Source organism: Mustela lutreola, chromosome 7 (assembly GCF_030435805.1).
Source record: "Mustela lutreola isolate mMusLut2 chromosome 7, mMusLut2.pri, whole genome shotgun sequence".
Lineage (NCBI taxonomy): Eukaryota > Metazoa > Chordata > Mammalia > Carnivora > Mustelidae > Mustela > Mustela lutreola.
The window spans coordinates 139,371,389-139,386,605 of record NC_081296.1 but is presented as its reverse complement, the minus strand read 5'-3'; the positions used below and the strand labels follow the sequence as shown (position 1 = coordinate 139,386,605).

Here is a 15,217-nt window from a genome sequence, read left to right as displayed (position 1 = left end):
GAGCTGAAGGCAGAGGCTTAACCCACTGAGCCACCCAGGTGCCCCTCTAAAATAAATCTTAAATTTTAAAAAAAGTGCACTTTCATCATCACCCCATTACCACTTCCTGCTTACGTGGTTCAGGAACTGGCTGGGAAGTCCACCTTTCTGGGATTTCAGGGAAGACTTTAGACAGCTGCTTCTTGTAGCAGTTGAGGTTTTCCAAGAAAATGTGGTCTCTCTTCCCACCAATCTGGTGGATGATCCGGACTTGATCTGTGATCAGATAAAGAAATAAGAAGTTCCTTGCTGGGTTTTCAGTCGCCAGGATCACACCCAATTTCCTTCTGCCTTACTCTTCAGCCCCAAAGACTCATGATTCCCATGATGTGGGGGCATCCTTTGAAGGTGACTGTTGCTTGGAAATAGGAGCTGGTGGCCTCACAGAGGCTTGGAAGCCAAGGCAGAACCTATCTTAACTTACAGGCATTGCCCCCCATGAAAAGCTAAGTCCCAATTAAGGAGTATCTTAATTCATTTCTCATCAGTCATAAATAACTTCATCTGAATAATTCTGTTAAATACTTAAAGAAGACTTTCAGTTGACAGTTGAACAAGATGGGGGCAAGGAAGAATAAACAGCTTGGAACGTGCAAACCTAGATCACATGTCTTGGAAGCCAGGCACTGAAAAGATAACAAGATGGAGGGGGAAGGTAGTGGACATTTATTGAGCACTGAGCAAGAAGCATTATAGATGCGTTCCTTTCTATTCTTTACTTGAAGTGGCTTTTTTTTTGTTTTGAAGATTTTATTTGAGAGAGGGAGAGAGAGAGAGAGCATGAGAAAGAAGGAGGGAGGCAGGGAGAAGAAGGGTTCCTGCAAGCAGGGAGCCTGATGTGGGGCTCGATCCCAGGACCCTGAGATCATGACCTGAGCTGAAGGCAAATGCTTAACTGACTGAGCCAACCAGGCTTTAAGAGCATTTTTATTAGTATCGTTTTACAAAGGAGGCTCGGAACGATTATATAATTTGCTAAAGTTAGTAGGAAGGAGCTAAGCCAGGATCCTCTGGACTCCAAAGCCCGTGATTTTCTTCTAACAAAGCACCTCAATGGATTATCTCAAAGGGAGAGAAGGAGAAGAGCAGAGAAGTAGTAGCTGTTCTCCAAGCCAAATCTTGTTTGCTTTACAACCCCATGTTCCACATGGTTGTGGAATAACCTCCTTAGTAAGATAAAGGGATAGAGAAAGGTGTGGGGGTGGGAGTGGGGCAAACAGATTCCCCCACCAGATACTGCCTATCCCCTGCCAAGACAACCGTCCTGTGCTAGTCACGAGGGGATGTTGGTCTTCTAGGGCCTCTTATCCACACCCGAGACTCTTTCATTCCACCCCGCCAAGCCTTCCACCTCCCTGCGCCATGTCCACCTCAGCCCCCAGCACCGAACCCCAGCTCTGTTACCAAAGTAGATCTCCTGTTCGAAGGTGTTGTCTGTGGAGTAAGCAAACTTCCCAGCTCGAGGATTCACCTGCCGGAAGCGGCTCTCCTTTGGGGGCTGAGAGATGTTCTTCTTCCTTTTGATATCCTCAACAGTCTCATTGATGCCAGGGACAGTTCCAGCTGTCTGCACTTGTGGCAAGTAATTGGGCAATCTTAGCAGGAGGGACAGGGAGAAAAGGGAAAGACAGGAGATGGACCTGCTGCCTTCCAACAGACCCATAGCTCACTCCTCTTTAAGCTCACCTCTGGAAACTTCTACATTTAACTAGTAGCCTTGCTCCCAAAGTGCCAAATGAATATTCAGGCCCGCCAGAAGGGCCTGTCTGCAGCCTCCTTCCTCCTCCTCTAGTGGAGCCACTCCTGCAGCCAGTGAGCAGCACGGTAGAGGGGTCAGGGTTCCAACAGTCCCTTTTTTAACATGGTGCCCTCAGAGGTTGCACAGACATGGGGAAGGGAACAAGTTCCTACATTACTTCACCTCATGGTGTGTGTGGTTAATGTCTGTCCACCCCAGTGAACAGATCGTTAAGTTCCTTAAAGGGTCGATGTCTCTCATTTACATTGTATTCCCAGCACTTTGCAGAGCACCTGGCAAGGAGTAGGAAGGCAGTTTATGTTTGTCCAATAAATGAACAAATAAATGGATTCCCACTTAACATTTAGTTCACTTTTGGGAATCAGGTATTATAATAGCACTGGTCTTCCCTGGAGCTGTAAGTGAGAAGGAAGCAATCTGAGAAACACTCAGTCATCAGTCCTCAGGTTGATCAGTTCTCTGTCTAGCTGCCAGTCAGTTTTGGAGTCAGTGACACGTTGGCTCCTTATTCAAAGTGACACAAAACCAAACCTCAGAGCCTTGAGGTCTCTGCTTTCTCATTCTTGATATGGAGACATTTCTGAGAGCACCTAGATAACAAAATAGCTCAGTCTTCTAGGAAATGCCAAGAACCAGTCCCTCTAAAGGCAGTGGTTCTTAACTAGGAGTGATTTTGTTCCCTTCAGGGGACACGTGTCAATGTGTGGAGACATCCTTGGTTGTCACAACTGGAGAGTGCTGCTGGCATCCAGTGGGGTACTGCTAAACATCCTACAAGGTACAAGACAGCCCCCCACAACAAAGAAGGCTCCAACCCAGAAGGTCAGCAGTAGCTAGGTTGAGAGCCTTACTTTAAGGAGATCATAGAGAACAGGTTGGCAGTGGAGAGCACAAGAGGTTGGTGGGACAGTGTGTTCTGAAATAAGGAATGTGAACCAACCCAGGAGTCCTTGAAGGGAACCCAAGGATTCTCAAACGTGTGCCTGAGGCCCCAGCCAGTGTACCTATAATAAACAGAAAGCAGCAGCTCTGGCTTCTCTGGCTCTGAGGTGGGCAGGATAACACCTTCATCTTCAAATTCTGCTATTTCTTCTTTCTCCAGCTGTTTCAGTAGCTCCAGGTCGCTGGAGGAAGTAAGCTCATCCCGGATGTGGCTCCAGTCATATTGCTGGTGCAAAAAGCTCTGCCACTTGCTGGGGGATGCCCCAGGCCTCAGGGGACGTCTGCTCTGGATCCATCGGGTGGTGCGCTTGCTCAGCTTTTCCAGCACAATGGCTTCCCAGGCTCTGGCCTCCTTCTCGGGAGGGGGCAGCCAGGGTTCCCTCTCCTCCAGGTTCATGTCCAGAGAAAGTGATGGGCCTGGTATGTCTGGATCCCTGAAGGGATGAGGGATGAGAGGGCGAGATTTTTCCCAGCCCACATTTGCTGGCTTGGATTCCTTCGGCTGCTTCTTAAGGTTGGCAGACCTTTCTGTCTTCACAGCCTGGGAGGTGACCCTTGCCGACGGACCCGAAGAACGTGAGGACTTGAAGCCAGTGGGTTTCACATACCAGTCCCTGCTGATCGGGGGAGGCTGGATGATGTGGCCTGCCTTGTAGAGATGGTCGAAGTTGTACTGGCTATAAGGGGTGCTGGGGAGCCCTCGCTGCCATACCACCTCCTGAGAAAAGGTAAGGTTTGTAGCGGCCTTTTTCAAATATTGGTTCTTGAGGTATGTGCACCGATGTGGGCTAAAGTGGAAGACCGGAGGCACGCTGGACAAGGAAGCACACTCTTCATGTCCTGGTTTTGAGTGGCAAAAATTCATGCCCCATCCCAGCCGTGGGGGCAGTGACTGATGGAAATGGGGGGAAAGAAAGGTCTTTCCCTGTTGGGTTCTAGTCATTGTTTCCCAGCAAAAGCTTCCTTCCACACTTTCCTGGTACAGATGCAGGCTTGGAGGCGTGACAAGATCCTGTTGAGGGGATGGGAGGAATGGGTGAGAGAGCTCTAGGTCAGTAGAAATCAGTATCCCACAGCAGTACAGAAAAGAAATGGGAAGACAGATGGAGGAGCATGGGGTTGGAGGAGTAGGGAGAAGCCACGTGAGTTAGAAGGACAAAAGTAAGAAATGGTTCAACATTCTAAATATTCCTTGTATCAGACCCTTGCTTCCAATTCTCCCCTTTGTCCCCAAAGTTCAGCCCCTCCTTTCCTTATGAAGAAATAGATTACCTCAAATATCGCTTTCTGTGTGTTTAAAGAGCTTATAGCATAGGGACTCCTGGGTGGCTCAGTAGGTTAAAGCCTCTGCCTTCAGCTCAGGTCGTGATCTCAGGATCCTGGGATTGAGTCCCACATCGGGCTCTCTGCTTAGCAGGGAGCCTGCCTCCCCCACTCTCTCTGCATGCCTGTCTGCCTACTTGTGATCTCTGTCAAATAAATAAAAATAAAATCTTAAAATCTTAAAATCTTAAAAAATCTAAAAAAAATAAAATCTTTAAAAAAAAAAAAGAGCTTATAGCATAAAGTTCAATCAGCCTGGCATTCAGGGTTTTTCATGAGTGTAACCCCAGTTGATGACCTTCTCTGGTCATACCTCTCGAGTCTCTGAGTTCTATCTCTGCGTATTCCTCCGTCTACACGGTGGAGCTCCCTTTTGTGCCCTCTACCTGCAGTAGCCTTTCCTCCACATTGGACAAATTCTATCCATTCTTCTAGGCCTAGGTTAGTTCCTATCCGCTCCAGAACTTTTTCCTTTTTTTTCCCCCAGAACTTTTTCTTGACCTCTCCAGGCCTCCATGTCCCGCACAAATTTATAAATCACTCCAAGTCTGTACCAGTTTGTTTTTTTAATTCCAGTAGAGTTAACACAGATGCTACAGTATGTACAGGTGTACAGTTGTGGTTGCATACCAGTACTTTCACCTCTCAGTCCTATGGCACCTCACATTGTTAATTATTTGCCTCCAACTATATTACCCAAGGACCATGTCTTCTGTGTCTGCTGTCCTTCAAAATCACCCAGTACCTTTCCATAGTTCTACATAGTCTTCATTGTTAAAGTGTTTAATAGGGGGTGCCTGGGTGGCTCAGTGGGTTAAGCCTCTACCTTCAGCTCAGGTCATGATCTCAGGATCCTGGGATTGAGTCCCACATCGGGTTCTCTGCTCAGCAGGGAGCCTGCTTCCCCCCTCTCTCTGCCTGCATCTCTGCCTACTTTTGATCTCTGTCTGTCAAATAAATAATATAAAATCTTAAAAAAAAAATCCTTAAAAAAAAAAAGTGTTTAACAGCTACAGAATATTTCACCAAGTAGGTAAGTCACCTTTTCCTTAATTATTGGGCAAGCTGTTTTCAGGTTTTAGCTAGGATGGAAAACACCGTAGAGAACAAATGCCTACATTTAGTGCCTTTTTTTTTTTTTTTTAAGATTTATTTTAAAGAGAGAGTGTATCTGCCTGCCCAACAGAAGGAGGAGCGGAGGGAGATGGAAAGGGAGAGCAAGCCTCCAGCAGACCCCCTCTGAGTGTGGAGCCTGACATAGGGCTCAATCCCAAGACCCTCAGATCATGACCTGAGCTGAAACCAAGAGTCAGACCCTTAACCGACTGAGCCACCCATGCTCTCCTACATTTAGGGCTTTTTAAAATTATTTTCCTGGGGCACCTGAGTGGCTCAGTGGGTTAAGCCTCTGCCTTCAGCTTGGGTCATGGTCTCAGGTTTCCAGGATCAAGTGCCACATCGGGCTCTCTGCTTGGAGGGGGAGCCTGTGCCCCGCCCCCCTCCCGCCCCACCCGCCTCTCTCTGCCTATTTGTGATCTGTCAAAAAAAAAAAAAAAATCTTAAAATAATTTTCCTTCTGAAGTCCCTCCTTGGTCTAATAATGATAATTGACAATTATCAAGGACAGACAGACCTCAGAGATATTGTGGGTTTGGTTCCAGACAAATGCAATAAAATGAATATCATAATAAAGTGACTCAGATGAATTTTTTGGTTTCCCAGTGCATATAAAAGTTTGGTTTAGGGCGCCTGGGTGGCTCAGTGGGTTAAGCCGCTGCCTTCGGCTCAGGTCATGATCTCAGGGTCCTGGGATCGAGTCCCGCATCGGGCTCTCTGCTCAGCAGGGAGCCTGCTTCCTCCTCTCTCTCTGCCTGCCTCTCTGCCTACTTGTGATCTCTCTCTGTCAAATAAATAAATAAAATCTTTAAAAAAAAAAAAAAAAAAAAAAAGTTTGGTTTACACCACACTGTAGCTGATGGAATGTGTGATAGCAATATGTCTAAAAACCAATGCACATACCTTAATTAAAAAATATTGCTAAGTAACGCTCACCGTGAGCTTTCAGTGAGTTGTCACCAGAGATGACCATGACAAATGCCTTGATAACGAGAAAGTCCGAAAGACTGCAAGAATCACCAAGATGTGACACAGAGACACAAAGCGAGCAAATGCTATTGGGAAAATGGCACCAACAGACGTGCTGGACACAGGGCTGCCACAGACCTTCAGTCCGTCAAAAACAGAGGATCTGTGAAGTGCAGTAAAGCGAAGCAGCAGTGAGGTCTGCCAGCACATTGTCAAGGGCTTTTCCTAGGGACAATATTGTGGTTTTCCATGTGTATGGGAAGAAGTGGAGGCTCCGAGTGGATAAAGGGGTTGCTTCAGATCACACAGGCTGTAAGTAGCAGAGGCAGGTTTTAAACCTCGCTGCCATACTCCTCCTCCAAAGCACTTAACCTCTATGACACACTGGCTTTCCAGTACCTTCTCTCCTTAGGACTCAATTTGTTCCACTTTGTTCTATTAAACCTGACCTGTGGGTATATTTCTTTTTCTTATGAGCCTGCTTTTATCTATATATCCCTAGTCCAGAATTGATAACCTCACTCAATTAAATCATATATGATTACTATGATATCAGGAATTTTTGCATAGAAGACTAATTTAGTCATTCCGTCTCTTCACAACTATGAAGGTAACATGGCCATAAGGGCACAGAGTATTTTAAAAGTGAAACCAAAAGAGTTAAGGCAAGGGTAGAAGGGGGTCACAAGTGACAATTTTCTGAAACAGTGCCTACTTTCACAGTTTGAAGATGAATTATTAGATGAAAACAACATTCATGTGCTCGTGCCTTAGTATTGCCTGATAGAACATTTTATCATTCTTTTTTAAAAAATTTTTATTTATTTATTTGACAGAGAGAGAGAGAGCATAAGCAGGGGTCGTGGCCGGCAGAGGCAGAGGGAGAAGCAGGCTCCCCATTGAGCAAGGAGCCCAATGCAGAGCTTGACCTGAGCTGACAGCAGATGCTTAACTGACTAAGCCACCCAGGTGCCCCACATTTTATCATTCTTAACGTATCAGTGTGTCAATTCTTGCTCCTAAGGCAGGGGGCATTTTGATCCTAAACACTTGAAAAACGGATGAGGACTGGTTTCACCCCAAGGTGACTATACAAAATGATTTTGAGTGTCCCCAGATATATATACCCTTTAGCAGGTGGTATATAGAATCTTTGGTTACAATGCCAGCATCCCACAAAGAATACCGTAGTAGCATTATCAGTTATTATAAATTGTCAAGCCATTATGACGGGTTATTGAAAAGAGGGAAACTCCTTGTGTGTTTCTGAAAAGGAATGAGGGCAGGTGCCTGGGTGGCTCAGTCATTAAGCATCTGCCTTCGGCTGAGGTCATGATCCCAAGGTCCTGGGATTGAGCCCCACATCATGCCCCATATCGGGCTCCCTCTCAGCAGGAAGACTGATTCTCCCTCTCCTACTCCCCCTCCTTGTGTTCCCTCTCTCACTGTGTATCTCTATGTCAAATAAAGAAATAAAATGTTTTTCTTCTTATTTTTATAAACATATAATGTATTTTTATCCCCAAGGGTACAGGTCTGTGAATCTCCAGGTTTACACACTTCACAGCACTCACCATAGCACATACCCTCCCCAATGTCCAAAACCCCACCTCCCTCTCCCTCCCCCACTTCCCCCCAGCAACCCTCAGTTTGTTTTGTGAGATTAAGAGTCACTTATGGTTTGTCTCCCTCCCGATCCCATCTTGTTTCATTTATTCTTTTCCTACCCCTCAAAACCCCCATGTTGCATCTCCACTTCCTCATATCAGGGAGATCATAGGATAGTTGTCTTTCTCCGATTGACTTATTTCACTAAGCATGGTACCCTCTAGTTCCATCCACGTTGTCGCAAATGGCAAGATTTCAAGGAAATAAAATCTTTTAAAAAAGAAAAAAAGGAATGAGGACAGGACAAAATGTTGGAAGGCTTTGGTCAAAAGAGTCTTGTCCTAGATGGACTTAGGGTCAGAAGACAAGTGTAAGGCCAGGTTCTGTACTTCCCACCCCACCTGATTTGCCTCAGTGTGCCAGTCTGAAAATAGAGTTTGGTATCTGTTCTAATTTAGTGTTGATAAGAAGCTCAAAATTAGGGAACATGTATGAATTTTTTTTTTTGCAAGCTACATAGTATTACATAACTGTGAAGAATCATCACTGGTTTAGAGCATGGACTATGCCCCTTAAGGTAAGTTTCTGGGGTCTATATGGACTATGCCCCTCAAGGTAAGTTTCTGGGAGCCAGACACAGGGCTTGATTCCAGGACCCCAGGCTCATGACCTGAGCCCAAGGCAGGCGCCCAACCAACTCAGCTACCCAGGAGCCCTTGTTTCTTTTTTTTTTTTTTTTTTTTTTAAAAGATTTTATTTATTTATTTGACAGAGAGAAATTACAAGTAAGCAGAGAGGCAGGCAGAGAGAGGAGGAAGCAGGCTCCCTGCTGAGCAGAGAGCCCGATGCGGGACTCGATCCCAGGACCCTGAGATCATGACCTGAGCCGAAGGCAGCGGCTTAACCCACTGAGCCACCCAGGCGCCCGGAGCCCTTGTTTCTTATGATGACCAGTTAGATGGTGCACTGGGCACTTAGGAAACAGGTCAGGAATACTGGGGCCCTTGGCAATTAAAAAAGAAGGTGGACAGAGAGGGAAGAAAAAATCCTCTGTATGGAGTTTGGAGGCTCCATATTATCCAAACTTAAATGTTACCTAGACCAACATTGAGACAAGGTCCTCCTCCCAACAAATGGACCCTTAAGAACCAAAAGCAGGGTGTGCCTAGATGGCTCAGTTGCTTAAGCTGTCCAACTCGATCTCAGCTCAGGTCTTAATCTCAGGGTTGTGAATTCAAGCCCTGTGTTGGGCTCTGTGCTGGGCATAGAGCCTACTTAAAAATAAATAATTTAGGGGCACCTGGGTGGCTCAGTGGGTTAAGCCTCTGCCTTCAGCTCAGGTCATGGTTCCATGGTCCTGGGATCAAGCCCCACATGGGGCTCTCTGCTCAGCAGGAGGCCTGCTTCCTCCTCTCTCTGCCTGCCTCTCTGCCTACTTGTGATCTCTGTCTGTCAAATAAATAAAATCTTTAAAATAAATAAATAAATAAACAAATTTTAAAAAAAGAGCCAAAGCAGAGTGGCACATCCCAGGGGCCTTTATGTACTGACAGCATAAGAAACAAGGGCTCCTGGGTGGCTGAGTTGGTTGGGCACCTGCCTTGGGCTCAGGTCATGAGCCTGGGGTCCTGGAATCAAGCCCTGCATCTGGCTCCCTGCTCAGCGGAGTTGTCTGCTTCTCTCTCTCTCTCTGCTCCTCCCCCCACCCCCTGCCGCTCATTCTCTCTGTCAAATAAATAAAATCTTAAAAAATGAAAATTAAGGGGCGCCTGGGTGGCTCAGTGGGTTAAGCCGCTGCCTTCGGCTCAGGTCATGATCTCAGGGTCCTGGGATTGAGTCCCGCATCGGGCTCTCTGCTCAGCAGGGAGTCTGCTTCCTCCTCTCTCTCTGCCTGCCTCTCTGCCTGCTTGTGATCTCTCTCTGTCAAATAAATAAATAAAATCTTTAAAAAAAATGAAAATTAAAAAAAGAAACTAAATATACTACATCCTGTAGTCAGTCAAACCTGGCATAACTAAAGACCAGGTAATCTGGTAAACAGCAAGCACCAGCATTATCTCTGTACCTATAGGAACCTGGCTAGACAGGCAGGAGTCAGGTTGGAAGGGTTAGGCCACGTGCCTCCAAGTAAAACCTAACAGAAGAATCCAGATTCCAGTGAGTGATATCTCAAAGGTTTTTGTTTTGTTTTGTTTTAAGATTTTATTTATTTATTTGACAGACAGATCACAAGTAGGCAGAGAGGCAGGCAGAGAGAGAGGTGGGGAAGCAGGCTCCCGGCTGAGTGGAGAGCCCAATGTGGGGCTGGACCTCAGGACCCTGGGACCGTGACCGGAGCCGAAGGCAGGTGCAACCAGGCGCACCTATCTCAAAGGTTTTAAATTTAGTTCCACCTTTTGTTTCACCTTCCCAGTCCCATGCCTTCACCCCTGGTCTGGGACCATTATTCTGCAGAAATAATTGAAGTGGGCTGAATAATTCATGCTAAAAATGCCTTGCTTTTACCTTGTTATTAAAGCAGCAGAAACCGCCACAGGAGGCTAAAAAGCAATAAGCCTTATTAGCACAGTATTTCTTTCCTTCTTTTTTTTTTTTTTTTTAAGATTTTATTTATTTATTTATTTAACAGACAGAGATCACAAGTAGGCAGAGAGGCAGGCAGAGAGAGAGGAGGAAGCAGGCTCCCCGCTGAGCAGAGAGCCCAATGTGGGGCTCCATCCCAGGACTCTGGGATCATGACCTGACCCGAAGGCAGAGGCTTTAACTCACCGAGTCACCCAGGCGCCCCTAGCACAGTATTTCTGAGAGCTTTAAAAAGTAATAGACTTCGGGTCGCCTGGGTGGCTCAGTGGGTTAAAGCCTCTGCCTTCGGCTCAGGTCATGATCTCAGGGTGCTGGGATGGAGCCCCACATCGGGTTCTCTGCTCAGCAGGGAGCCTGCTTCCCTTACTCCCCTCTCTGCCTACTTGTGATCTCTGTCTATCAAATAAATAAATAATCTTAAAAAAAAAAAAAAAGGTTGGGGCGCCTGGGTGGCTCAGTGGTTTGGGCTGCTGCCTTCGGCTCGGGTCATGATCTCAGGGTCCTGGGATTGAGCCCCGCATCGGGCTCCCTGCTTCGCGGGAAGCCTGCTTCCCTCTCTCTCTCTCTCTCTCTCTGCCTGCCTCTCTGCCTACTTGTGATCTCTGTCTGTCAAATAAATAAATAAAATCTTTAAAAAAAAAAAAAAAAAAAAAAAAAAAAAAGGTAATAGACTCTCCCCTCCACCCAGAGAGTCTGGTTTTAAAGTAGGCCCAAGAGGGACAGTCAGCTTCCAGGACTGTATTAATGGTTAAGGACCTTCTATATCAGGATCATTTGAAGAGCTTGTTAAAAGGCAGAATCCTGTGTCCTACATCCTAGAATATTGATTCAGTACGGTGCAAGTGAAGTCTAGAAATCTGCATTTCAACCAGCTCTCACAGGTGTTTATACACATTAAATCTGGAGAAGCTACAGCCCCAGCAGGTATCCGTGGGGGTTATGAAGGAAGCTGGGTGGTGAGGGGAGAGCTGGATCAGAGAATACAGCCTCTGAACCTGGCTTGTTTCAGACCCCTCCCCCTGCTGCCTTTCTCATCCGAAAGTTCCTTCATTTTCCTCCTCTACTTTCTTTCTTTTTTTTTTTTTTTTTTAAAGATTTTATTTATTTATTTGACACAGAGAAAGAGATCACAAGCAGACAGAGAGAGAGAAGCAGGCTCCCCGCCAAGCAGAGAGCCCAACGCGGGGCTTGATCCCAGGACCCCGAGATCATGACTTGAGCGGATGGCAGAGGCTTCACCCACCGAGCCACCCAGGTGCCCCTTCCCCCTCTACTTTCTAATTCCTGTTCCTTGCCATGCACTCACACAGATCTACTACGGTCTCTTAAGATTACTACAGAATCTCTGCCATAAACATTATTCTGTTCTAACTGTTCTAAGCCTTTTATCTTACAGATTTCAAATTGAGGTCCAGAGAGAAGAGACACAATGAAGATCACAGTACTGGTTAATCCCTGAAGCAATTCTAACCCTTTTGACACCTAATCCAAAGGATTTTCTACTACTTCAGACTGCTTTTCATCATTCAGCTGACGCTAAAAGCTCCTTTCAGATACTGGTAAAGTAGCAGTGTTTTCAAATTACCTTCAGGGTGGCCTCCCTCAGCCCAGTCTTCAAGGGGAAGCAAGGTTCTGCATCTTAAAACTTTCTTGGTTTCTTAGGTTCCAAAGCTGTTTATATTGGTTGCCAGGCAACCATCTCTTTAGAATTCCACGGGGCTACTGACAGAATTTGCAGGTTCAACCAGTGGTATCTTCGGCTATTTATTTTATTTACTTTTCTAAACAACTTTGGGAAGCTGCATTGTATTTCTTGATTGATGGTACAACAGACTGCTTGGTCATCCTTTGAAAATAAACCTCTAAGTTTGTGCAGCTCAATTATTTTTCCCCCACAAGCATTCACCCAGCTCTGGCATGCTTCAGATTAGTAGGCTGATAGAACAAATAGTAAAGTAGAATGGGTCTCTCTTTGGGGTCCTTTCCATTCCCCTTCCATTCCTCCACTTCCACTTACTCTCCTGCGATCATACAGTTCAATTCCATCTCTCCTGCTCCCCAAATCCTGGCTAGATGATCAGCTGGTGACACTTTTTACAAGGGGACTCTTCAAATTCCATATTTCTACTAGTATAATCCCAGGTCTCCAGAATTCTGGTCTTCTGAAGTTCCCTTATGAAAAGAATTTGTCCTGGGGCGCCTGGGTGGCTCAGTGGGTTAAGCCGCTGCCTTTGGCTCAGGTCATGATCTCAGGGTCCTTGGATCGAGTCCCGCATCGGGCTCTCTGCTTGGCAGGGAGCCTGCTTCCCTCTCTCTCTCTCTCTGCCTGCCTCTCTGTCTACTTGTGATTTCTCTCTGTCAAATAAATAAATAAAATCTTAAAAAAAAAAAAAAAGAAAAGAATTTGTCCTGACAGCAGGAAAGATTTCTGGGCATGAGGCTCTGTCTGTCTGGTTGACCTGAAGCTGTTCAGGTGGTCACCATTTCTTGCTGACCAACTTAAGCACTCAATTTTAGTGCCTGGGCTCAAGTTATGCTCAGACCCTGGGACCCTTAAATAAAACCTTAAAAAAAAAAAAAAAAAAGAGGGGCGTCTGGGTGGCTCAGTGGCTTAAAGCCTCTGCCTTCGGCTCAGGACATGGTCTCAGGGTCCTGGGATCGAACCCCACATCAGGCTCTCTGCTCAGCAGGGAGCCTGCTTCCTCCCTCTCTCTCTGCCTGCCTCTCTGCCTACTTGTGATATATCAAATAAATAAATAAAATAAAATCTTTAAAAAAAAAAAAACCTGGGACACTTACAAAAGGCAAAAAAGCATGGTTTCTGAGATGAAAAGACTGAGAGAATTAAAAATTCAAGGAATTACTGTATGAGCTAGCAATTCTACTACTCATAAGTATATCCCTGAAAGAATTAAAAGCAGGGGCTCTTAAACAGGTATTTATAGACCCATGTTAATAGCAGTGCATTCACAATGGTCAACGTGGAAAAAACCCAAAACCCATCAGTAGATGAACAGACAAATAAAATGTACGGCATACACACAGTAGACTACTGGGCCTTAAAAAGGAGGGAAATTCTGATACATGCTACACATATGGGTGGATATGGAAGGCGCTAACTGAAATAAGTCAGACACAAAAGGACAAATACTGTATGATTCCACTTATAACAAAAGGACAAATACTGTATGATTCCACTTATATGAGGTACCTCAAATAGTCAAATTCCTCAAGACGGAAAGTAGAGGGGCACCTGGGTGGCTCAGTGGGTTAAAGCCTCTGCCTTTGGCTCAGGTCATGACCCCAGGGTCCTGGGATCGAGCCCCGCATCAGGCTCTCTGCTCAGCGGGGAGCCATCTTCCCCCCTCCCTGCCTCTCGGTCTACTTGTGATCTCTCCTTCTCTCTGTCAAATAAGTAAAATCTTTAAAAAAAAAAAAAAAAAAAAAGGTGGAAAGTAGAATAGTGGTTTCCAGGGGCAGCAGGGGTTTTCAGCTTGAGCGATGAAAGAGTTCTGGAAATGGATAGTGGTGATAGTTGCACTATACTGTGAGTGTACTTAGCTATATGGTTAAAATGGTAAGTTTTATGTTTGTATAATACCACCATTTTTTTAAAAAACCACTTAATTATGAAAGTCATCTTATTTCTTTTTCTTTTCTCTCTCTCTCTTATTATTTTTTTAGTAGGCTCCATGCCCAGTGTGGAGTCCAAGGTGACTCTAAGATTAAGACCTGAGCTGAGATCAAGAGTCAGAGGCTCAACCAACAGAGCCACCCAGGTGCTCCAGCCATGTTATTCCTGATAAAAATTCTGGGTAAAGAAGAAAATTAAAACTACCCAAACTACCCCAATGCCTAAGAAATAACAGTGTGGATAACTGCTGACTAGTCTATTTTTTTTTAATGTATTGACACACATTTTTAAAGGTTATATGGATCTCTACCTGCTTTCAGTGTCGTGAAAATTTCCCCATCATATTCTGCTACAGCATCTCTAATGGCTACATATCTTCTGTTATATGACTGCATCACAATTAAATTGATTAGACCAAATTTATATTGCTGGTTGGTTTCTAACTTTTCCTCTATTAAAAGAACAATACGGGGCGCCTGGGTGGCTCAGTGGATTAAGCCACTGCCTTCGGCTCAGGTCATGATCCCGGGGTCCTGGGATGGAGTCCCGCATTGGGCTCTCTGCTCGGCAGGGAGCCTGCTTCCCCCTCTCTCTCTCTGCCTGCCTCTCTGTCTACTGTGATCTCTCTCTGTCAAATAAATAAATAAAATCTTTAAAAAAAATAAAAAATAAAAGAACAATACGATAAGCATCCTTATGGCCAATATATACATACATTCATGAATACTTAGGAGAAATTCCTAAGGTCAAAGAGAATGCACCTTTTAAACATTTTCAACCAGTTTGCTCTGAAAAGGTCATAAATCCGTCAACAGTGTATGAGTATCTGTTTTACAAATCTTTACCATAGGACATATCACGTGAGAACAGCTGCGTAACGGTTCAGAGCACAGAGTGGGATCTGACTGCAAAGATAGAAATCCCAGTATTTTAGGACACTTGGGAAGCTTAGTTAGTTAAGTATCCGCCTTCAGTTCAGGCTGTGATCCCAGGGTCCCGGGATCAAGTCAGTGGGGAGCCTGCTTCTCCCCCTGCCACTCCCCCTACTGTGTGATCTCTCTCAGACAAATAAATATTAAGAAGATCTTTAAAAATAAATAAATCCCAGTATTTTTAGTGGCTTGATCTTCAGCAAATCACTTCACGTCTCCCTCCAGGCCTTAATTTTCTCATAAAGCTCTTGAGAGGATTAGGAACTATTATTATTATTTACTTTCTTTCGTTTCTGTGCACAAAATACACTG

The 15,217-nt window shown here is 45.2% G+C and overlaps 1 protein-coding gene and 1 long non-coding RNA gene across 2 annotated transcripts in view; one reads left to right on the top strand and one right to left on the bottom strand.

Moving 5' to 3' along the window:
- HEATR4 (HEAT repeat containing 4) overlaps positions 1-12,077 on the bottom strand; it is a 45,551-nt gene extending 33,474 nt beyond the window's left edge. The window contains exons 1-4 of the mRNA XM_059182876.1: positions 11,925-12,077; positions 2,803-3,752; positions 1,444-1,634; positions 115-255 (exon numbers count right to left, since the gene is read on the bottom strand). Coding sequence (XP_059038859.1) covers positions 115-255; positions 1,444-1,634; positions 2,803-3,683 — 1,213 coding nt within the window. The 5' untranslated portion in view covers positions 3,684-3,752; positions 11,925-12,077. The remainder of the gene's footprint in view (positions 1-114; positions 256-1,443; positions 1,635-2,802; positions 3,753-11,924) is intronic.
- Positions 3,335-14,396, top strand: LOC131836901 (uncharacterized). The gene is made up of 4 exons (XR_009355841.1): positions 3,335-3,468; positions 11,458-11,594; positions 11,736-11,898; positions 14,024-14,396. It is a non-coding gene; the product is annotated as an uncharacterized LOC131836901 (long non-coding RNA).
- Positions 14,397-15,217: the final 821 nt, after the last annotated feature.